Source organism: Vipera berus, assembly GCF_964194415.1.
Source record: "Vipera berus genome assembly, chromosome: 13".
In the NCBI taxonomy this organism is placed as follows: Eukaryota; Metazoa; Chordata; class Lepidosauria; order Squamata; family Viperidae; genus Vipera; species Vipera berus.
Genome location: NC_138216.1, coordinates 10,968,350 through 10,992,477, shown reverse-complemented (window position 1 = coordinate 10,992,477; position 24,128 = coordinate 10,968,350). Strand labels below are relative to the sequence as shown.

Sequence of the window (24,128 nt, the reverse complement as noted above, 5' to 3'; positions counted from 1 at the left end):
GATAATAAAAAAAAGACAGGGAGTGACGCACTTTATATGTATATCAAATATTTAATGGACTCTACCCTTCTGTAGGATTCCTCCCACCCACCCCCACCCCCAAATGCTGGGCTCTTATAGTAGGGAGGAAAGTAAACCCTAACCCTCCCCACCATTCAGTCTTCTGACATTCAATCTCCCCGGAAATGTTTTCTTTGCAAGCCCAGCTGGATCCCTGGTTACGGCAAGCGTGCCCAAGGTTTTGTTTTGTGAAACCGCCTGCCAATCTTTCCTTTCTCGGGCATGGATTGGGATGATGTTTTGGAAGCACGAGCAGCCGAGTTGCAGCAGAAGAGGGGCAGCGAGGGGCTTTTTGAAATTGCATCCAGCGCCGGCCTTCTTATCTATTTTGCCTGGACGGGAGCCTTGGCCCTTGGATGCCGCAAAGTCGCTCTGCAGGTATCTGACTTCCCCTCATTTTAAGCACAGAGGTGAAGGTGACTGGCCGTCAGATCTGCTGTCACAACCGCTTCAGCCCCACTTCACCTTGATGGCATCCTGCCATTAAAAAAAAAGGGGGGGGGAGAATTCAGGGAGAATTTTATGATCTTTTGGCCGTGGCCCTTAAGCAAATCCTGCGGTCCTTAGAGCAAATCCAGCTTCCTCCATTGACTTTGCATCTCAGAAGTGAAGTGGGAAGATCACCGAGGACGATCACGTGACCCTGGCAAACTGCAGCCATTGTAAACACATGCCCAATTGCCAAAAGCCTGCATTACCGTTGTAAGTGGGAGGACTGATTATAAGTCGCTGTCATAACTTTGAAGGCCCACTAATTAAATAGTCATAGTAGAAGATGGGAAGACCTGGAAAAAAAACTGGAAAAATTGGGGGGAGGGAATGTTCCCCCCCTTTTCCCAAAGCAGTTTGGGGGGGAAAAACAGGAAAAAACCTGTTTCCCCCTCCATTTTTCTGTTTTTTCCCCCAAGCCTTCCCATCTCTATCCTTAAGGTGAAATCTGTGAGCCCTGGTGGCACAGTGGATAAAGTGCAAAATGTCAACAAAGACTCAGCCATCCCGGCCAAAAGTGTCTTAAAAAGGTTAAATCGTGGCAACTGCTTTAAAGTTTCTTAATCTGAGATGTTTTGTTAATCATCCAAGTAACTTCATCAGTCAAAATAAAAAAAAATAGTTGACTTGGGTGAGTAACGAAACATCTCAGATTAACAGCCTTTGGTCCAGTTGCCATGATTTCACCTTTTTTTAGAAGGTTAAAGTGCAGCTTTGCAGGCAAACTCTGCCCACAGCCTGGAGTTCAATCCTGATGAGGCACGAGGTTGACTCAGCCTTCCATCCTTCCGAGATGGGTAAAATGAGGAACTTCTTTATTATAAACCCCCCAGAAAATGCTGTAAAGCACTATGGCAGGGGTCTTCAAACTTTAGTCCACAAGTCATAAAAGGACCAAGTTTGAAGACCCTGCATTACGGGGTGGTAAAAAGGTAAAGGTAAAGGTTCCCCCGCACATGCGTGCTAGTCGTTTCCGACTCTAGGGGCCGGTGCTCATCTCCGTTTCAAAGCTGAAGAGCCAGCGCTTGTCCGAGGACGTCTCCGTGGTCATGTGGCCGGCATGACTAGACGCCAAAGGCGCACGGAACGCTGTTACCTTCCCACCGTAGTGGTCCCTATTTTTCTACTTGCATTTTTTACGTGCTTTCGAACTGCTAGGTTGGCAGAAGCTGGGACGAGTAACAGGCGCTCACTCTGTTCCGCGGCACTCGAGATTCGACCCGCCAAACTGCCGACCTTCTGATCGACAAGCTCAGCGTCCTAACCCACTGAGCCACTGAGGAACTTCTTTATTATAAACCCCTCAGAAAATGCTGTAAAGCACTACGGCAGGGGTCTTCAAACGTGTGCCTGGCTGAGGAATTCTGGGAGTTGAAGTCCACAAGTCATAAAAGGGCCAAGTTTGAAGACCCCTGCACTACGAGGTGGTATATAAGCTTAAATGCTATTGCTATTTCCCATGAATCTTACCAGCCCCTTTTCTATGACTCAGGTGCCATATGTGCCATCCAGTGCCAGGCAAGTCCAGAACATGATGTCGCTGCTAAAAGGGCGCTCGGGAAAGCTGGTGGATCTAGGATCCGGCGATGGGAGAATTGTAAGAGCAGCCAAAGGCTTGACTCCTACACTTTAAGGCAGTGTGCAAAAGTATAGGCACCGCAGGAAGTCAGTGGAAGGGAGCAAATGACATTTGCACAATGAGTCTCAGTGACCCTTGGGTTCAGGTTACCTTGACGTCATGGCTTTTTACAAGTGCTGCTTGTGTACACACCCCTCTCTTCATTCCTCTGTGGCTGAGATCAACTCTTCTTTAATGCCCGGACAGATCTTATGCTTCTCCTATAAAGTTCTTTGCAGCTTTAAGCATCAAAGGGATGCTTCTCTGTGCTCTGTGCCCTTGACACGCTCTGGTTTCTACCCAAAATGGTAGAACAAGGACTGTGTTGAATCCGTGGCATTCGTTCGGGATTTAAGTAAATCGATAGATTGAAATAGATTGATAAGATTTACATCAATCATAGGGTAAAGGTTTGGCGTCTAACTTGGGCAACGTTAAGACTTGTGGACTTCAGCTCCATGGGGAATTTCTGGGGAGTTGCTGGCTGGGGAATTCTGGGAGTTGTGGTCTACAAGTCTTAAAAGTTACCAAGGTTGTACATCCCTGCCTTTTAGATTAGAGGTCACCAACTTTTGGGGCACCAGGGACTGGTTACTTGGAGAAAGGTTTTACCATGGATTAGAGGGTGCATGGTTTTGTGTGCTGCCTGCATCTTGTGGATGGGGCTTTGCTTTTTTGTGTGGCCCAGTTGCTGGCATGCCACGGACCGGGGGTTGGGGACCCCTGCCTTAGATGATTTGAGGCCACTTATTATCACTCAGCAGACCCTACCCTATGGATTGCTTGTTTTGGGGGAGGGAGAGTGCTGACCTTGGAATTCCTGAGAAATATTGGGATATAAATCTAGATTAAAGAAGAACAAGCTTCTGGTTTATGTAAACTCTTTTTTTTTCATTTGTCCTCCTGGAGCAGCAATTATTACTTTATTTACCCAGAAAGAAACCCATGATCTCCAGTAAAAGATGGAGTAAAAATGTTCTTTTGCATAGGTGTTTTAACAGATTTCTTTGAGAAAACATGCAAGCAGGAGTGAATATTGATAGAATATTTGTAGCTCAGGGTTGAACTGTGGGGTCCTTGGTGCTCTCTGAGCTTGGAAGGGACCTTGGAGGTCATCTAGTCCAACCCCCCTGCCCAAGCAGAAGTTGTGAATGCTCCAACACTGGAAGTTTTTAAGAAGAAATTGGATAACCATTTGTCTGAAATGGTATAGTTTCTTGCCTAAGCAGAGGGGTTGGACTAGAAGACCTCCAAGGTCGCTTCCAACTCTGTTATTCTATTCTATTCTATTCTATTCTATTCTATTCTATTCTATTCTATTCTATTCTATTCTATTCTATTCTATTCTATTCTACTCTACTCTACTCTACTCTACTCTACTCTACTCTACTCTACTCTACTCTACTCTATTTCTATTTCTTCTATTCTTTCTCACCCTAACCTCACAACTTCATCTGGGAGATGAAGCGTTGGAAACGGGGCCTAGAGAGCTGTTGGAGGTCCAGCCGATCCGAATCCGACCGGTTGCGACTAAGAACCTATATTAGGTCTTATCTCGCAGCGATGAGGGCGGCGAGGTGTAATTACTTCTCTGCCCTCATCGCGTCCGCAGATAATCGCCCGGCCGCCCTGTTTAGGGTGACTCGCTCCCTCCTTAATCAGGAGGTGAGGGAGGATCCCTTGCAGGGTCGTGCCGAGGAGTTTGGTCAACATCTGTCAGATAAAATCGCTCGGATTCGGACCGGTTTGGACTCCAGCTGGGCAGAGTCCGATGATCAGGACACGGGCGGTCTTGTCGATGTTATCTGGGAGGAGTTTGATTCTGTGACCCCTGAGGAAGTGGACAGGATTATGGGGAGGTTGAGCTCCACCACATGTTTATTGGACCCGTGCCCTTCTTGGCTGGTTTATGCAGCTAGGGAGAGGACACAAGGCTGGTTCCAGGCAGTTATATCTGCTTCTTTGAGTGAGGGTAATTTCCCCACCGTCTTGAAGGAGGCGGTGGTGAGACCTCTCCTCAAGAAGCCTGCCTTGGACCCAGCTGTGTTGAACAACTTTCGTCCAGTCTCCAACCTTCGCTTTCTTGCGAAGGTTGTTGAGAGTGTGGTGGCGCATCAGCTCCCTCTGGTCCTGGATGAAGTGGATTATCTTGACCCGTACCAATCGGGTTTCAGGCCCGGGTACAGCACGGAGACGGCATTGGTCGCTCTGGTGAATGATCTCTGGAGGGCCCGGGACAGGGGATATTCCTCTGTCCTAGTCCTATTAGACCTCTCGGCGGCTTTCGATACCATCGACCATGGTATCCTGCTGCGGCGTCTCAGGGGATTGGGAGGCACGGTTCTTCGGTGGTTCTCCTCCTATCTCCTGGGACGCTCGCAGTCGGTGTTGGCAGGGGGGCAGAGGTCGACCCCTAGGTCTCTCGTTTGTGGAGTTCCTCAGGGGTCGGTCCTCTCGCCTCTCCTGTTCAACATCTACATGAAGCCGCTGGGTGAGATCATTCGTGGTTTTGGAGTTGGGTATCATCAATATGCTGATGATACCCAACTTTTCATTTCGACCCCAAACCACCCCAGTGATGCCCTCGACGTGATGTCCCGTTGCCTGGAGGCGGTTCGGGTCTGGATGGGGAGGAACAGACTTCAGCTCAACCCTGACAAGACTGAGTGGCTGTACATTCCGGCATCCCGGGACATTCAAAATGTTCCATCGCTTTCTATGGGGGGTGAGTTTTTACCCCCCGTGGATAGGGCTCGCAACTTGGGAGTCCTCCTAGATTCACGGCTCACCCTAGAAGACCACATAGTAGCCGTGACTAGGGGGGCTTTCGCTCAGGTTCGCCTGCTGCGTCAGTTGCGGCCCTATCTGGACCGGGATGCCCTGTGTACGGTCACTCATGCGCTCGTGACCTCTCGTCTTGACTATTGCAATGCTCTTTACATGGGGCTTCCCTTGAAGACCACTCGGAGGCTCCAACTGGTACAGAATGCGGCCGCGAGAGTTGTCTTGGGAGTTTCCCGGTACTCCCATGTTACACCTTTGCTCCGCGAGCTGCATTGGTTACCAGTTGTCTTCTGGGTGAGGTTCAAGGTCTTGGTGATGGTTTTTAAGTCCTTACATGGCATGGGTCCGGAGTACCTCGGGGATCACCTGCTGCCGGCGTCAGCTTCCCTCCGCCCTGTGCGTTCCCACAGAGAGGGCCTCCTCAGGGTGCCACCGGTCAGAGAATGTCGGCTGGTGGCCCCCAGGGGGAGGGCCTTCTCTGTGGGCGCCCCGGATTTATGGAATCAACTGCCGGTTGAGCTCCGGATGGCACCGGATCTTCGCTCCTTCCGGCGCGGGTTAAAGACCCATTTATTCGAACAAGCTGGCCTGGCCTGATGGGGGAATGTTAGGGTTTTAATGTTTTTTATATTTTGATTGTTTTAATTTGGGCAACAATTTAATCCTTTTTAACTTTTGTATTTCTATTTATATGCCCTGTTCACCGCCCTGAGTCCCTCGGGAGAAGGACGGTATAAAAATTCAATTAAATAAATAAATAATAAATATATGCTGGCTGCAGAATTCTGGGAGTTGATATCTACCTCTTAAAATTGCCAACACTGGGAAACGTTGAGTTAATCGTATGGATCTGCCTCTTCTGTGTTCCTAGGTATTGGAGGCGTATAAACAAGGTTTCCAACCTGTTGTTGGCTACGAACTCAACCCGTGGCTCTTGAAACTCTCCCAGTTTCGTGCCTGGTGGGCCGGATGTTATGGAAAAGTATTCTACCACCAACAAGATCTTTGGAAGGTTATTTTCGACATGGGGAATACACCCCATAGCAGGCTAGGTTTGTGGTTAATTTTTAGTGGGAGCTGTTCAGATAAAATTAGATGGAGGATAGATGGGCTAGCAGGTGAGCACAATAATCCTAGTATGGATTATTGTGATATGGATGATGGATTATGATGCCAACTCATCATCTTTGAAAGTCCATTTTCTCAAAGGCCCCAAATCATCCATCTGGCTTTCACACCTAAATTGGGACTCAAACTCCTGGTTTCTAAAGTTCTTGAAAATGAGCAAGTTAAGATCCTGTGGGATTTCTGGATCCATACAGAACAGATCTCTGACCCACAACATGCTATTGTGAAAAAGATAAAAAGGTCTGATTCATTGATATTGCATTACCAGGTGATGCACGAATGAAAGAGAAGCAGCTAGAAAAAATAATAAGATGTCATGGTTTGCACATTGAAGTTGAGCGATTATGCAGGAAGAAAGCAGTGGTTGCACCAATAGTAACAGGAGCCCTTGGAGCAATATCCAAAGAGTTGCCTAGGTACATGGAAATTTTAAACTTATTAGACTGAACATTCTGACTTTGCAAAAAACAACAACACCCTACTCTGAACTGCCTATATACTGAGATGTTACCTTAACAGCTCTTAGGTCCTTGGTTAGGACTTGAACTGTTAAGTTTTTACCACTCCCAGACTGTGAATCGAAGATTAAATCTTAAATAATAGTAGTAGTCATACTCGGAACTGCGTATAATACTGAGATGCTATCTTAACAAGCTCTGAGGTCCTTGATTAGGACTTAACAATTCAAACCAAGTTTTTATCAGTCTCAGACTATGAACTGAATTGAGGAGGAGGAGGAGGAGGAGAAGGAGGAGGAGGAAAGAAGAAGAGGAGGAGGAGGAGGAGGAGGAAGAGGAAGAATCAGAAGAAGAAGAAGAAGAAGAAGAAGAAGAAGAAGAATCAGAAGAAGAAGAATCAGAAGAAGAAGAATCAGAAGAATCAGAAGAATCAAATTCCCAACACTCTGGATGGTTCAATAACACACCAGTAACAAATGTGCTGTATTATTTGTAAACAGATTTCTTGTATTTCTTTGCTTTATCCATCCTGATTTCTTTTCCTCTTGTTATTTTCAAGGCTGATCTCTCTGACTGCAGCAATGTGACCGTGTTCTTGGCCCCCAGTGTGGTGAGTCAGTTTTCAAAGACATTTCCCCCATCAGCTAAATGTAAATGGATCTAGGGGGGCTGCTGAGCCTGTGGCCCCAACTTTTTCAGCATCTAACAATGGTTGCTTCGGTTACAGAAGGGATTGAATGGCTGGGGGTGGGGGAGACAAGGAGAGAGAATGCCATGATGATGTCATCACACAAGTGTCATGACTCAGCATACTTGCATCATACATCACTCTGCAAGTATTAATAGTGGCAATTGGATGGTGGTGGTGTGGTTTGATGTGTACGTTCACTGCACTAGACCCATACTTGGTGTCTTCATTACCACAAGTGTGACATACATGGCAAAAGAAACCTAGAACTGAGGAGAAATTTCCTGACAGGGAGAATAATCAACGGAATTTGCCTTCAGAAGCTGTGGGTGCTTCAACACTGGAGATTTTTAAGAAGAGACTGGACAGCCATTTTTCTGAAATGGTATAGAGCAGGGGTCCTCAACCTTGTCAACTTTTAAGACTTGTGAACTTCAACTCGAAGAATTCCTCAGCCAGCAAAGCTGGCTGAAGAATTCTGGGAGTTGGAAGTCCACAAGTCTTAAAGTTGACAAGGTTGAGGACCCCTGGTATAGAGTCTCCTGCTTGAGTAGGGGGTTGGACTACAAGACCTCCAAGGTCCCTTCCAACACTGCTATTCTTTTATTCTGTTATGCAGTAGCATAGCTGAAAAGCCTGTTGGTAATGAAGCAAGAACAGCATCCAGGTAATGGTGAAACAATTCTTAGTGTGGGTCTTATTGCTGTGGTCCAGATCTGACATTCTTTTTGCAGGTTCCCAAGTTAGAAAAGAAGCTGATTTCCGAACTCCCTGATGGGGCCTGCGTGGTAGCCGCCCGCTTTCCTTTCCTCAGATGGACCCCTTCCAAGGTGGCTGGAGAAAGTTTATACAAAGCCTGGGCCTACAACATTAGAGACATCCGACAAGCAAAAGTGAACAATTCAGGAAGAAGCTCAGCAGAAGCAGCGAGCGATATTGGCTCCGGACGTGAAATCTTACAATAACGATGGCAGGGAGGAAATATGAAAATCCTGTTCTCCTTCTAGGGAGATTCTCAGTCATCCAGAACCTGGTTGTCCCAAAGGTGCTTTTTCAAAAGGCAACTGGACTTTGTTTTTCCTCGAAGGCATTTCGCTTCTCATCCAAGAAGCTTCTTCAGTTCAGAACTCCAGTTCTCCAGAACTGAAGAAGCTTCTTGGATGAGAAGCGAAACCTCTTCAAGAAAAAAAACAACAAAGAGGGTCCAGTTGCCTTTTGAAAAAGCACCTTTGGGACTTGTTTTCTTTCCAACATCCCGTGCAATGGTCCACGGGAATATCCTTGAGAGACTTTAAGGAGGAAGAGCCACCATCAGAGCAATGGCCCACAGAAGTAATGGATGCATGGAATAGTTCCCTCCTCCTAGTAACATAGACAGTACAGGTAACCCTCAACTTACAACCACAACTGAGCTAAGCAAGACCATTGTTAAGTGAATCTCGCCCCATTTTGCGACCTTTCTTGCCACAGCTGTTACGTGAATCATTGCAGTTGTTCAGTAACACGCCTGTTAAGTGAATCTTGTTGACTTTGCTTGTCAAGAGGGGATCATGTGACCCCAGGACTTTTGCCAAGCCTCTGAAGGTTGATCACGTGACAAGGATGCTGCAACGGTCGTTAAGGGTGAAAAACAGTCATCAGTCACTTACAACCGATGGGGGTTTTAAATTGAGGATTAGCTATCCTGTTCGGTTGCTGAAACATGCTTCATTGTGCAACACGTGCCTGTGTGGGCGTGCACATGCACACAAAGTGTCAACAGATAGAAATGTAGCCATTTTTTTCTTTTCACTTTTAAGAGTTAGATGATGCTGGGAGGGGGGATGTGAATGAGAGTCCAGTTAGACATAACAACACTAAACGTAGTGTGAGAATTAAGGTTACTGAGCCCAGAGCTGATAAAGAATTGGCGGGCTGGAGAGCTGGAGATGAAGCCTGGGCTTCAAGCTAATTGGGGAATGTGATTTATGACTGTTAATTGGGGGAGAGAATTATGCTTTGATACTATATGCCCAGGGGAGGGGAATTCAGTTTCTGGCTTCGATTATGCAAGTGCCGATATTATGCTACTCAAATAAAAGATCCTTTAAGGCAAACAAATGCCTTGAAGTTCTTTTGAAGAGTTTCATCTGTCGGAACCAGGACATAAAGATTGCCATATTTTACACTGTAGGAGAAATTACAACATTCCGACTTGCACTGTTGTTCAAGAGTTATTCATCCTGCTTTTTACGGTAAAGAACCTTTCCTTTATGGCGAGTATGTGTTATGTACAATGGCAGGAAGGAAAAAAAAATCAGAGGATTACAAGATCGTTTATTGACTTTCCAGTTTCTGCTTGAAATTCACCCGCCTCCCTCCTGTTGCCTTGAATGAATAATAGTAATAATAATAAGAGTAACATCCTGTGAAAATACTTTTAACACTATCCATCAACCATTTGCCTGTTCCAGGTCCTCAGGAAGGACACGATAGGTAGATAAAAATGCCAAACTCAGTCTAAATATGGATGACTGTGCGGTCAACCATAATAATAATAATAACAACAACAATAATAATAATAATAGCAGGAGCATGTTGTGTGCAATTCTGTGCAACATCCAGTGAAGCAGCCTAGATTTGTGTGGATTTGCACATCCTATTTTCAAGACAAGGTTAGACAACAAGATTTCTTCTCCAGTTCTCTTTATGGAAGTAACAGTGGCAATGAACAGAAAGATCCCTGGATGATGATGTACAGGCAGTCCTCAACTTACGATCACAATTGAACCCAAAATTTCTGTTGTTAAGCGAGACGGTTGATAAGTGAGTTTTGCCCCAATTGACAATCTTCCCTGCCTTACGTTGCTAAGTGAATCACTGCAGCTGATAAGTTAGTAACCCGGTTGTTACATGAATCTGGCTTCCCCATTGACTTTTGTTTGTCAGAAGTTCGCCAAAAGGATCACGTGATCTTGAGACACTGCAACGGTCATAAGTATGAGCCAGTTGCCAAGGGTCTGAATTTTGATCAGGTGATCATGGGGATGCTGCAAAGGTCGTAACTGTGAAAAATGGTCATAAGTCGCTTTTTTCACTGTTGTCACTTTGAACGTTCACTAGACAAACTGTCATAAGTCGAGGACTTCCTGTATTCTCCCTGCAATGGAGCTTCTGAATATAATAGAGGCGTGCTGAATCTTGTCCGATTGCCTCCCTGTTCGTTGCAAGAAAAGGGAAAAAAAACTTTGCAAGAAAACCCCACGGTTCACTCTTGTCCGATTGCCTCCCTGTTCGTTGCAAGAAAAGGGAAAAAAAACTTTGCAAGAAAACCCCACGGTTCACTCCTGATTAGACGTTTCTCGCCCATCCATTAGATTCCTTTTTCATCTCTTTGTGTAGTAATTTCAAACATTTCTTTCTGGATAAATCACAACGGATTTCTTTCAGTCCTTGAGGTCTTCATTTGAGGAAAACTAATACTTAAAAAAATAATAATAATAATCAAAGTTTCTCCACTGTAGGATTTCACCACAACAGTTCCTTGATGACAACGGACTCCTGATCACAGTTTTTTTTTTTTAAAAAATCACCCCATGAATTCAAGATATCGGAAATCTGCCATTTCTTCTGTGTAATGCAGGCAGGCATCTAAAAATATCTAGTCAGAAACTAGGCACGCAACCCCACCCCACCCCAAAGTATAAAGCCGAAGTTACCAGAACCCCACTCCATTCTTTTTTTTTTGACTAAAAAAAAAGGCCAATACTTAAACAAGGGAGCATATCCCCAAATAAATAATCAAGTTGTGCCTATAAAATGATACAAATAATTAATTTAAGCCTTAATTCTTGTTTCCGTAAATGGGACTTAATGGGTTTAAGTTCCCTACATTTATCTGTATATACTGTATATATATATAGTTATATACATACACACTCACAAAATGCATGCACGCGCACACTCACACCCACGCACACGCTCTTAAAGTGCCTACCCTTACTTGTGTTAGCTCTGCCTTCCTAAAACAATTGCTTCCTTAACACTGTGAAAGAGTTTTTGTGCCTTGTAAGAAATGAAATATTGCTTTGCTTAGCCCTTGATATATATATATACACACATAGTGAAACACTTTTTCAACCCTGAGCAAACCCATCGGGTAGAGATCGGCTTCAATTATTGCTCACAGACCTGAGGAAATAAAAAGGGGAGAGGAAAAACTGGTGCTCCTTTCCAATTAGAGCTGTTTCAGTGCACGGAAGGAAAACAAGTGGGTATTTCTCAGTTCCAACACTTTAGTCCAGGGGTGTCCAATCTCGGCAACTTTTAAGACCGGTGGACTTCAACTCCCAGAATTCCCCAGCCACCCCTGCGTTAGACAGTAATATGTAGGTCTCTTAAGTCTCTTGAGTTTCCTGCCTGAAGTTACCCAGAAACGTGAATTTACCATGCACCCCACTTCCGAATTCTGGGTTATGTACACATCAGCACTTTGTATTTCAAGTCTGTCCTCCAGGCGTATTGTTTGTACCTTGCTAGAACACCAACGGCATTGCCCATGCACAACGGAGCTAACCAGGGGGCCGGGAGGGGTGTTGTGTTGTTGGTTTTTGGCTCTAAAAGCCCTAACAGGTAAGGCAACCTCAGCTAGCTACATTTTGATCGAATGGTGCTGACTGGGAAGAGCCCTTTAACCTTACGAATGTTGTAAAATCCATGGAAAAAATAGTACTGCCGGCATTCTAACCGACAGGTTGGCTAATGTACACTCGGAGAGGGGCCAGTGTTCATGACTTAGAAGGGAGGGAGGAGAGGAGAGGAGAGGAGAAGAGAGGAGAGGAGAGGAGAGGAGAAGGAAGGAAGGAAGGAAGGAAGGAAGGAAGGAAGGAAGGAAGGAAGGAAGGAAGGAAGGAAGGAAGGAAGGAAGGAAGGGAGAGGAAAGGGAGGGAAGAAAGGAGAGGAGGAGAGGAAAGGGAGGGAGGGAGAAAAGGAAGGAAGGGACAGGAAGGAGGGAAAGGAGGAAGGAGAGGAAAGGGAGGGAGGGAGGAAAGGAGGGGAAAGAAGGAAGGAGAGAAAAGGGAGGGAAGAAAGGAGAGGAGAGGAAAGAGGGAGGGAGGGAGGGAGAAAAGGAGGGAAAGGAAGAAGGAGAGGAAAGGGAGGGAGGAGAGGAAAGGGAGGGACTGGAAGGAGAGGAGGAGGAAGAGAGGAAGAAGGGAGGGAGGAGAGGGAAAGAAAAAAGGAAGGAAGAAAGGGAGGGAGGGAGGGAGAGAGGAAGGAAGGACAGGGAAGGAAGGGACTGGAAGGAGAGGAAAAGGAGGGAGGGAGGAGGAGAGAAAGAAGGCAGGGAGGGAGGAGAGGGGAAGGAAAGAAAATAAGGGAGGAAGGGACAGAGAGAGAGAGAGGAAGGAGAGGAGAGAGGGAAGGAAGGGCCTGGTTCCAAGCCAGTTGACAAAAGCATCCCTGGGCGTCTTCTCCTCCCTGAGCCTCCGTAGGTTGCAGCCTCAAAGAAAGCATCCCGGTCCGTCCATCTGTCCCAGGCTCCGGGTCTTACAGGTGATGCTACCTGGAAACCAAAGAGCTGCTTTGCGAGCGGGCGGAGGAGGTGGTGGCTCCGCTGAATTGCGAAAATCCACTGGTGCACGACTCCAGGCTCGTCATGGAGCCCCTGGAGGGGAAGGGAAGAAAGGAAGCGCTCGTTATCTCCCGCCTTTAATGAGAGCCCCAGCGCTTTGGACCCCGTCCTGCGCTGCTCGGCTGGAGGCCCCACTGTCCAGCCTCCGCAGGGATCTCGTTTGTGGCTGGAAGACGTCGCTTCTGCAAGAGTGGCTCCGAGAGCAGATGGCCAGGATCAGACAAGCATCGTTCCCTCCACCACCACTTCCCCCCCACACCAGGCTCCCCATGGCATTGTTTGGGGCACGGCAAAGGCAGCAGCGTTCAGTTGCTGTGATTTACAGCAGCCATGTGGCTCAGCTGAAAATCACATTTAGCTTTTGCAAGAGTTGGTTAATGGGTCTGACTCCCCCAAATGGGCAGAGCAAGGCAAAGTAGGGGAGGGAGGGGCAGAACACATCTTCCCCCTGTGAAATTTGTAGAGTTTTTTGCATAGATAATTTTTGAATTAATATACAGAAAAGAAAGAAAAGGAAAAGCCAAACGTGCAAAAACAAAAATGGAAATAGAAAGCAAGCTTCCAATTTTCTCTATGGCAATTATAATTATCAGTACAAAAGAAGCTCTTATTGTATGGTAATGAAAAAAAAAATTCCCCGTTTTTCCTATTATTTATCTTTTCTTTTTATATATATTTTTATCAGTTTTTATAATCACAAGTGCTTAAAATATTGTCAGCAACATATTGTCTGGGTTTCAATGCCTAATTTACAAATACGTATTAATTAAGTTCCTTTCTCTCTGCCTCATTTTTTCTATGTAAAGGTAAAGGTTCCCCCGCACATGCGTGCTAGTCGTTTCCGACTAGGGGCCGGTGCTCATCTCCGTTTCAAAGCCGAAGAGCCAGTGCTTGTCCGAGGACGTCTCCATGGTCATTTGGCCGGCATGACTAGACGCCAAAGGCGCACGGAACGCTGTTACCTTCCCACCGGAGTGGTCCCTATTTTTCTACTTACATGTTTTACGTGATTTCGAACTGCTAGGTTGGCCGAAGCTGGGACGAGTAACAGGCGCTCACTCTGCTACGCGGCACTCGGGATTCGACCCGCCAACGTACCGACCAATGATAAAAAGTGTCCCATGTTCTAAAATAAACTGAGTCTTCTTTCTCTTTCATTTTCAATGTCAATCTATCCATTTCTGCATTATTTATCTTTTTCTAATCATCCAAAGTGTAAAATGTGAGTTTGGGGTTATTTCCTGTTTCATGCAAAAAAGTCCATTAGGGATTTCCACTCAGCAATAAACGCCGAGATTGTTTCTTTCTCTAACCAAGGAAGTAATCAAGGAAGGTAAAGTTTATGACTGTACTTATTATTATTACGACCAGAATTCCCATTGCTAAGCAAAGCAGAGTCGTGTTCTGATTTTACCTTTGTTGCCATGGTCGTTAAATGAATCACTGCCGTTTTTAAGTGAAGCACATCGTTACAGGAATCCAGCTTCCCCCAGTCCCCCTTGTCAGAAGCCAATTGGGAAGGTCATAAATGGCAAATAAGAACCCAGGACACTGGCTGTAACTTCGAACAGTCGCTAAACAGTTGTAAGTTGAGGACCATCTGCAGCTGGGCTAAAGATCAGAAACTATTCCTTGGTCTGTCTCTCTTTTCTATTTTTCTTTTACTTTTTTCCCCCTGTTTCTTGCCCCTTGGGTTTTCTCTTTGATTTCTTTCTTTTTCTGACTTTGCGTTGGCGTGCATGCATTTTTTTTACTTTCCTTTTAAAGAGTCTGTAGCAAAAATTGCATAAAAGGAAGAGGGGGAAAAAATGGGGGGGGGGGTGCAGCGAGGTCTCCAGCTGAGCATGCCTCGGGGTGAATTTCAAAGAAAGCGCCTCTTTTCTGGCAATCCTCCCCATTTTGCAAAGAAGGGGAGACTGGCGGGGAGGAAATGCTCTTTTTCTTTTAATGTTCCCTCTCTCCTCTGCCCTTCCTCGGTGGGGAATCTGGCCTCCGATCAGATGAAAGAGGAAAAAACCCTGGAGGTGAGGCATAGCAGAAAAAATTATCAAGCGGAGGTGGGGGGGGAGATGAAAGGCTGCCTTGAAAATCCTCCCCATCTACAGCTCTTAAGGAAAAGTGCCTAGAATCACAGAGTTCTCTTCAGAAAGAAAATATTCTAAGGGACAGCTCTGATGCATCCTGTTTTCAGGGCTTCCAATGTCCTTAATGCTGCAAGGATAAATGAGATTAATAGTAGTAACTATTACACAAAGAAGTGACCCAGGCCGTTGGTTCAATTTTCTTTTTCCAATGAATAATAATAATTTTAAAAAACAACCACAACAGCCAACTCTGTTATGCCTGGATTAATTTGGAATTGCAGGATCCAATCTGGATCGGTCGCCGGGATCAAGGTTTTCTCTTCCGAGCTTTCGGATTTGCGCTGGAGCCCACTCTCAGGGAATGTCTCTCTCTAGCAGAACATCTGCTTTGGGCTGTTTTGTGCCTGGTATTTACAAGTAAATACCGGTCTGTTTAGTGACTGTTCAAAGTTACAGTGTCACTGGAAAAAGTGACTTATGACCGTCTTTCACAGCGACAACTTTGGAAGCGTCCCCATCATCGCCTGATCAGAATTGAGACGCTTGGCAACTGGCTCCTACTTACGATAGCAAGTTGTGCTAGGTATGTTTTCCGCCTTGAGTTATTTATAAAAATAATAAAGGGGGGATACAAATAAACAAACCTATAGTTCCCCCTAATACCGCACTTACCTAAACTCCTTGGATGCAAGGACCTCGTAATAATACAGGATCTTGCATTTGTGGTTAGAGACCTGGAGGGTGGCCAAGACATCATCCACCCGAGAGAGGCTGGTCCCCGTGCAGGGAATTGGGCTGTGCATTTTCCACTGGAGGATGTAAAAACCTGGCCAGCGAGTCACATGGGAACCCTGCAAGCAGAGACACAAGGAGAAACACAGGGGAGGGAGGGATAAACGACAGGCTTGTTTGTGTGTGCCGAGTTAGGTTTCAAACGCCTCTTTCTGCTTGCTGTCGTGAAATAAGCACGGATCCGAAAGGTAAATTCTTTGTAGTTCTATAAAGATTCCTGTGGATGCCACTGAGTTGATCCCCTAAGGTTTCTTACCAAAATGAGGAACTCTAAAGCCACCTATGGCCTGAAGCTCCTTGGGTACTTATCTGAGGCTGCGTACCGGTTAATAGCAACCATATAACAAGAAGATATATTTTTTCTGGAAAGATGCACATCTGGCATCTGTATTTTCTAGGTTCAGACATGGACTTGGAAACAAACTCGATTCAGGGGTTTTTTCTGTAGGTACAGTAGTTTTGGGGGGTTTTATGCCACGTAATACTGACACAAGGAATGTTGTCTGACTGTCAATAGATTAGATTAGATTAGATTAGATTAGATTAGATTAGATTAGATAGATAGATAGATAGATAGATAGATAGATAGATAGATAGATAGATAGATAGATAGATAGGCAGGCAGGCAGGCAGGCAGGCAGGCAGGCAGGCAGGCAGGCAGGCAGGCAGGCAGGCAGGCAGGCAGACATCATTTAGCTATTGTCTAACTATTATCTATCCTCTAACTACCATCCATCATCCATCTACCTGTCTGTCTGTCTACCTGCCTGCCTCTCTCTCTTTCTCTGTATACACACACACACACACACACACACACATACATCATCTATCAATCTATATATCTGTCTGTCATTTTATCTACCTGTCAATCTACCTCTCACACATTTCCCATGATAATCACTTACTATTGCATTATTTTTGACTCTTTCAACTTGCTCTGCAATCCACTTCTTAATTTAATAAGTTAATTCATGTGCAATTAGGAGTGGCAAAACACTCTTCATAGTTAGGTACATTACAAATCACAGAGATCCGATCATCCCAATGAACCGAGTGCCACGGAAAGCTTTCTAACAATGCAACCAACTGATCAAATGCGTCCATTGGTCACTGAGGGATCTCTAGCCCATGTTAAAATTCCACAGAATTGTCTCAGACCTATAGGAAAAGCTTGCTTTCTCATCAGGATTAGGCCCAGTGGCACTGAGCCGTTCTGGGGGACCATCTGACCTGGATGCTCTCGCCTTCACGGCAGACCAAGGGAGTCTCCACGCGGCTGTAGTCCACTCCCAGGACCCAACTCTTGCCAATGAGTTGAACGTTTTCCCCAGATGTCAAAGCAGTTGGCATGGCAGATTCCTTGCGGACAGTCTCGGGGGCTCGTTTGGAATGGAAAAGGCTGAACACCACATCTCCTTTGAGGATGTCAAAATCCCAAGTGATCACAGATTCACCTTCCAGGATCTCTACAACTATCTGAATTAGAAGACAGAAAAATCTTATGTCCAGGCAGTTTCTTCAGGGATAAAATTAGACCTTCTAAGATCCGGTCAACACTGGGAGGTTTTCCAGTGCAAAGATTCTGGATCCAACCACATTTTAATATCCCCCTCCAATCTGGCTGTGGGAATTCCCCCCCCCCCCGCTCCCGAAATACATCTGTTACACAAGTCCACCACTTCTTGCCAAGGATTGAAGTGCCTACAAAGAAACTGAGTTTTAAATCTTTCCTCTTTCCCGCATAACATATTCACAGCAGTTGAAGGGACAGGACACCAGGAATATGGGGAAGCAAAGTTCTTCTTCCTTCCTCTTTCTTCAGAACCTTAATCAAGTCATCGTTGGGTGGCCTAGAAAAGTAGAATAGACCTACTACCATCTTCCGCTGATCCTTCTGGTCTTACCTCCTGGGGAGCCCCTTTGAAAATATTTGCAGAGTGATAGATGGTTTCTGTCCAGAGACGAATGTGATCCGCAGTTTCAGACTCTTCATCGGTTTGATAGAGTGATTTGGGGACAAGTCCACCTTCAGGCACATTACACTGTGGGGAGGGGAGGACAAATGAATAGTTAGAGAAGATGCATTTGTAAATGTCAACATTCCAATGAGGAAGACCTGTTATTTTCCTAAACTTCGGTCTACAGCTATGAAAGTTTCTTCAGAATTCTCCCTAAACTCAAAAGGAGCTATTTGTTCTTGATCAGGCAGATCCTGCCTGGACAAAGACCTAAGGAAGACCAGGCCAGATTGGAAGTTAACCAGGAATGCAAGGGCACCCCAAGAAGCAAGGGCCAACCACTTCTAAACTGCTGCCAAGATAAATGCATGGTGACAGGTTATTGATTCTCCAGGAACTCGGCCCTTCTCTTAACAAAGAGTAAAATTTCACATATTCAAGTCAGCCAGCAAGCAAGCAAGGAGTCATATATACACAATTCTCTCAATTTCAGAACCTAAACATCAATGTCTATTGATATATGTCAGTCTCGGAATTTAAACCCTAGATCTTCTTCTCCAACCCTTTTGGGTCAAAGGACATTCAATGGACATTCAAAATCTCACACATATGTTCCCAGTTTACATAACGATTCTCTTCTAGACTGAGAATTGCTGGTTTTCACCAGCAGCTTCAGCCCTTGAACGTGGGTGGGTTGCTTTGCATCACGTAAAATATCTATCTATGACCTCACTAAGAGTTTTACACTGGCTTGGCAGCACATAATCAAAAAACAATTACTGAAAGTCAAGCTCAGTTCCCAGCTGACTATACTTAATATGGGTATGGATCTCCTAAACCAGGGGTCTCCAAACTTGGCCCTTTTACGACTTGTGGACTTCAACTCCCAGAATTCCTCAGCCAGGCATGCCTGGCTGAGGAATTCTGGGAGTTGAAGTCTACAAGTCATAAAAGGGCCAAGTTTGAAGACCCCTGTCCTAAATATTAGGATTGTTACATACTCATGTTATCAAACATTGCTAAGAATGTTAAAATCCAAAGGAGGTCTCATTAAAGATTATACGCTATACAGACATTATCCAAACGTACCACACATTCTCCTCCAAGGAAGTCTGGAATCACGTCTTTCTCCAGATAATCTACAAGTCCTCCAGGACCTTGGTAATTGTTCCCACTATAAATGAGGAACTTCTGCCTGGTGTTTTCATTGATAAAGGGGCTCACCTAAAATTGATAGGAGAAAATGTTGCTATTTATCTATCACCTGTTCTCTCAAATATTCACAAGTTCATAATACTTTCGATAAAAGACTTTCCCGAGAAACCAAAACAAACTCACCCTTTCTTTGCCATTTTAACTCTGACCCTGAACTTTGAAGTAGAGAAACTGTTTTTTTTTATTCCAAAAAAAATGTTTTGCAGGGTGCCACAGTTTTCCCATGTACAAAATAAAGAAGGCATAAAAAGATCTTTTTTGCTCCCTTACGGTGCAAATCCTTAAGATTAAATTTGCAGCGGAAAGAGGAGCCATGCTTAAAACATAAATTATGCATAAAATGAGTTGCAATTGTTCTAGAGGTAGATTTGGACCAAGCAACTAGTAGTGTGAACTTAGCATTAAAAACAATTTTCCTCTGTGCTCCTTTTAAAAGCCTTCTTGAAAGACCACCTCAAAGGGAAAATAGGCCTTTCCCCCTTTATCCTTCCTCACCAATGTCCAGAGAACAGGGAACACCCGTGGTGCCCGCACAATCAGCAGTCTCCCCAAGGTCTCTGGATAGTTGTCCTCCACAACTTCAATAATCCTAAGGAGAGTTTTTACACCAGGACGCCAGAGATGACGCATATTCAGCCCTTCCAGGTCAACTAAACAGGTCCAGGATCTGAAAGGGAACAAACAAAAGACGGTTTTTGCAACCTGTGCACTGGCATTCCTCAACTCACTAGTCCTCAAGACACGGGATCGGGCCAACATACCAATTCCTTATGTAAAATTTTGGGAGGCCACTCAAAATAGCCTTCCCATCTCCTTACGTTTATCCAAAGTATGAAAAAGGTAACTTGTTTAATGAGGTTTTCACACAGATGGAGCAAGTTGCTGACTTATCCTAAATGTTGTTATATATGTATGCATAATTTAGGCCAATTAGTACACATTTAAAGTGACAATAAAGTTATTCTATCTCTATGTCTGTATTTGCATAATGAGATGCATACTAACGAGATGGGGCGGCCTAAGAGGTTGGTGTTTTCTTCACATCTCCTTTGTCCCTCCTCATTAATTGACAAGACCTAAAAGGAAAACAGAAACAGGTTGGATTGCGACATCTGAAAATATTCCTCATTTGCAGGTCTTGGACACAATGATCAGATTTTACAGCTGATAGAGAAATGCCTAACGGAATCCTTTAATCTCTTGCCTTGAGAAGGGGTAGGAGAGGAGAAAGAGTAATTCAGCCTAGGGAAGGCAGAGAGAGAGAGAGAGAGAGAGAGAGAGAGAGAGAGAGAGAGAGAGAGGGAGGGGGGGAGGGAGAGGGAGGGAGGGAGGGAGGGAGGGAGGGGGAGGGAGGGAGGGAGGGAGAGGGAGAGAGAGAGAGAGGGAGAAAGAGAGAGAGAGAGGGAGGGAGAAAGAGAGAGAGAGAGAGAGGGAGAAAGAGAGAGAGAGAGAGAGAGAGAGGGAGAAAGAGAGAGAGAGAGAGAGAGAGAGAGAGAGAGAGAGAGAGAGAGAGAGAGAGAGAGAGAGAGAGAGAGAGAGAGAGAGAGAGAGAGAGAGAGAGAGAGAGAGCCAACAGTCTCATCTTGATCTGCTTGGCCTTAAAAATGGGCAGTGAAGGTTTTGGAGATGCTTTCAAAACTGATGTCAGTCCTTTCAAGTTGGCCAAGTCAAGAAACCCCTGCAAGAAATCAGGGTGCATTTGTAGGGTGCATTAAAACAAAAAACTTGTCCAACTCCCTAACCAACTTTAAGATTTGTGAATTTCAACTCCCAGAATTCCCCAATCAACTTTAAGATGTGTATACTTCAATTCCCAGAATTTCCCTGCCAACTATAACATCCATGGACTTCCATAATTCTTTATCCTGCTTTCTTCTTTCCTGGAGCTGAATAACTGTTTCTCCTCTACTGGCTGGGGAATTCTGGGAATTGGATTCTACACATCTTGAAACTGCTAAAGTTGAAAAACACTGCCCTCAACCACTACGGATGCTGGGAATTTTTAAAGTGCTGTTTGTTAGAGCTTTTGAATTTCCAAGTTTGATTAATAAGGTTGGCTCAGTGGGTTAGGACGCTGAGCTTGTCGATCAGAAGGTCGGCAGTTTGGCGGGTCGAATCCCGAGTGGTGCATAACAGAGTGAGCGCCTGTTATTCGTCCCAGCTTCTGCCCACCTAGCAGTTCGAAAGCACGTAAAAACGCAAGTAGAAAAATAGGGACCACGACGGTGGGAAGGTAACAGCGTTCCGTGCACCTTTGGTGTCTAGTCATGCTGGCCACATGACCACGGAGACGTCCTCGGACAAGCGCTGGCTCTTTGGGAGGGAGATGAGCACCAGCCCCTAGAGTTGGAAACGACTAGCACGCATGTGCGGGGGAAACTTTACTTTTACCTTTACCTTTATTACTTTTATTAGATTGTCATTAATTATCTTAAGTGGACAAGGTGGGCCTACGCTTTAAAGACATCTGAATGTCTTAAAAGAAAACTATGCAATGCAGGAACACAATCCCAGCGTCTCGGTACTTGGTCTTCGCTATGCCTACCAAAACTTTAAGACTTGGCAGAAGTCCTTTGAGAAAGGACTGCTGTCAAAGCTAAAGTATGTAATTAACTTAAAGGTGTGTCTCACATGACGAAGAAGCGATTCCTCTCCCAGAGCTTTCACAAGACCCTTGGTGTCCATTTGCCCAAGGCGAAGGATGTAGAGGGGTCTTCCATCTTGAAAAACAAAGAAAGAACACAGAAGCTGAAAAAACAACAACCCTGACCTAAAAGACAGAATAAGCTTCCAGAAACATGAAAATTAGCGTTTGTCCATCCTTCAGCTGCCAGCCTGTTCTTACCACAACAGCTCAGCATACAGCACACAACCTTTGATTTATGTTATTATTGAGCGTAAAACTTAGAAGTACAAAGGAAAAAAAGGGACTTACAACCAACTCTGATGTAAATCAAGGACTTGCTGTATATATGACTAATAATTTTCTGATGCGCTGCAGAACTACTGATAAACTCAGTATTGTGCTGTGGATTCAGGAAGGATTGAAACCACTAAGCTGAAGAAAATAGCTACCAGTAATGCATTTTTGGAAATGGACCAGATGGGAAGGTGGCAATAAATATTCACGCTCCAGAATGTCACTGTTCAGAGCCATAGGTATTTTGGGGAGGGAGGGGGAGGCCAGAGGAGAACCACAAATGACAAATGACTTACATATTTGCATAGAAGGTTGAGATGTAATATAAAGAGCAAGGAAGATGACCTTGACAGAGGGGTGAAACACACCTTAACAGACAGAACATATGCAGAGAAGGTTCAAACAGACACCTCCCTAATTCACTGGCATGTAAGAAGGGAGGAGATACAGCACAATATGACTCATAAAATTCCATTATTACAGCCACTCTCAACCAACGTCATTTCAGCTTTCATCTCCTAGGCAGGGGGTCCCCAACCCACAGTCAGAGGACCGGCACTGGGCCACGGCCTGCCCGAAACCGATAAATACAAACAAGCGAAGCCCCATCCATGGGATACAGGCAGCACACCAAACCACGCCCCTTCCGGTCCATGGAAAAACCTCTCTCCGTGGAACCAGTCCTTGGAGGCCGAAAGGTTGGAGGCCGCTGTCCTAGTCTGTCTTCTGGGCCAGACACCGAAGTATAAAAAGCCAAGCTTTGCATTGTGAAGTGACTACACTGCAATTCACGTTGATCACAGATATTAAGGCGTTGGGGACAGTGAGCCTTTGCCATGATAGAAGACCCTTTTGATTATTATTATTTCTCAGCTCTCTTTGGAATTACTTATACATGCATTGGGGCAAAAGCCTTCACAATAAAGGTTTTGAAGGAAAATGAGTGGCAGAACCTGGGGGGGGGGAGTTAAAAAGGGGAGTCAGCCTAGAATCCCTACATAGCCACAAATGAACTAAGTCCAACTTCCCTTGAATTCCATTGACCCTTAACTAACTCCAAGAAGGTGCTGTTGTCACGGTTCTGACAGATAAAACTCTTCAAAAGAACTTCGAGGCATTTGTTTACCTTAAAGGATCTTTTATTCCAGTAGCATAATATCGGCAATTACATAATCAAAGCCAAAAACTGAATTCCCCTCCCCTGGGCACATAGTATCAAAGCACAATTCCATCCTCCCAAATTAACAGTCATAAATCACATTCCCCAATCAGTTTAAAGCGCAGGCTTCCTCTCCAGCCCATCAATTCTTTATCATCTCTGGGCTCAGTAACCTTGATTCTCAGGCTAGGTTTAGTGTTGTTATGTCTAGCTGGACTCTCATTCACATCCCCCACCCTCCCAGCATCATCTAGCTCTAAAAGCAAAAGGAAAAAGATGGCTACATTTCCATCTGTTGTCAATGCAAAAACATCTGACGTTAGCAGCGTTGGACAGCTGTTTGTTGAGAAGATTCCTGTGCATAAGCCATTTAGCAATAAATCAGTTTGGACTGGATCTCTCCCACCCCAGAGTCATCCCAAGATAACTGAATGACGAACAACTTACTGACTGATGAGCCTCATGCCCTGGCATTGAGCAGAGGGCAACAGGGAGACACTCACCTTTGTCCTGGTAATGCCAGCCCCCAGCATAGAATTCCTCCAAAAGAGAAGGTGGCCTCCACGTTTGCAGAATGTAATCCACCTGGTATTGTTTTCGCCACGCCAAGGACTGGCAGAGCATTTCCCGAGCCTTGTCAATATTGAAGTCCCGAGCCCTCAGGAAACGGAGGATGTATTCATCTTTGGGAACCTGAGGAAAAGAGGGAGTTTAAGTTAATGCTCGGTTCATTTATTAGATTTGGAATTCCACCTTTCATCCAGGAACTCAATGGGAATCTCATCCTATCCAGGCTGACAGAGAAGCCCAAAGTGGCCCAGAGACCTTTTGTGGGTGAGAGTGGACTACAACCAGGGTTTGCCCACTCCTAGTCCAGCACCTTCACTGCTGGACCACTCTGGCTCTTGTCATTCCAAGAATGTCTGTGGTCAAGGGAGGATTAGAATCTAGTTCTCCTCATTCCTAGTCCATCTTAACTTCTATTCCACTTTGGCTCTAAGGATAAAGAAGGAAGGACTGGCCCAAAGTCCTCCAGGGGGCTTCCGTGGCTGAGGATGAGCTTGGACCCAGATCCTCCTGATGCTCGTCCAGGAATTTCCCTTCTACACCTATTGGCTCTTGGGCTCAGAAGAAGGGACTGGCTCAAAGTCATCGAGGAGCCTT

The 24,128-nt window shown here is 45.2% G+C and overlaps 2 protein-coding genes and 1 long non-coding RNA gene across 3 annotated transcripts in view; 1 reads left to right on the top strand and 2 right to left on the bottom strand.

Moving 5' to 3' along the window:
* Positions 1–282: 282 nt before the first annotated feature.
* On the top strand, positions 283–8,247 carry LOC308673923 (adenine nucleotide translocase lysine N-methyltransferase-like; the record flags this gene model as incomplete). Its single annotated transcript, XM_081337972.1, has 5 exons — positions 283–438; positions 2,042–2,146; positions 5,823–5,963; positions 7,097–7,147; positions 7,960–8,247. The coding sequence occupies 5 exons, from the start codon at positions 283–285 to the stop codon at positions 8,188–8,190; spliced, it is 684 nt and encodes a 227-aa protein (XP_081194098.1). The 3' UTR covers positions 8,191–8,247.
* Positions 8,248–9,524: 1,277 nt separating this feature from the next.
* On the bottom strand, positions 9,525–12,394 carry LOC308674001. Its single transcript, XR_014027773.1, has 2 exons — positions 10,491–12,394; positions 9,525–10,417 (listed from the first exon to the last, which is right to left on the bottom strand). It is a non-coding gene; the product is annotated as an uncharacterized lncRNA (long non-coding RNA).
* A 79-nt stretch (positions 12,395–12,473) lies between these two features.
* Positions 12,474–24,128, bottom strand: part of SEC14L5 (SEC14 like lipid binding 5) — a 40,403-nt gene continuing 28,748 nt past the window's right edge. The window contains exons 8-16 of the mRNA XM_081338629.1: positions 23,468–23,657; positions 21,517–21,605; positions 19,891–19,961; positions 19,381–19,552; positions 18,760–18,894; positions 17,617–17,754; positions 16,943–17,188; positions 15,593–15,771; positions 12,474–12,869 (exon numbers count right to left, since the gene is read on the bottom strand). Of these exons, the coding sequence (XP_081194755.1) occupies positions 12,764–12,869; positions 15,593–15,771; positions 16,943–17,188; positions 17,617–17,754; positions 18,760–18,894; positions 19,381–19,552; positions 19,891–19,961; positions 21,517–21,605; positions 23,468–23,657 (1,326 nt within the window). The 3' untranslated portion in view covers positions 12,474–12,763. The remainder of the gene's footprint in view (positions 12,870–15,592; positions 15,772–16,942; positions 17,189–17,616; positions 17,755–18,759; positions 18,895–19,380; positions 19,553–19,890; positions 19,962–21,516; positions 21,606–23,467; positions 23,658–24,128) is intronic.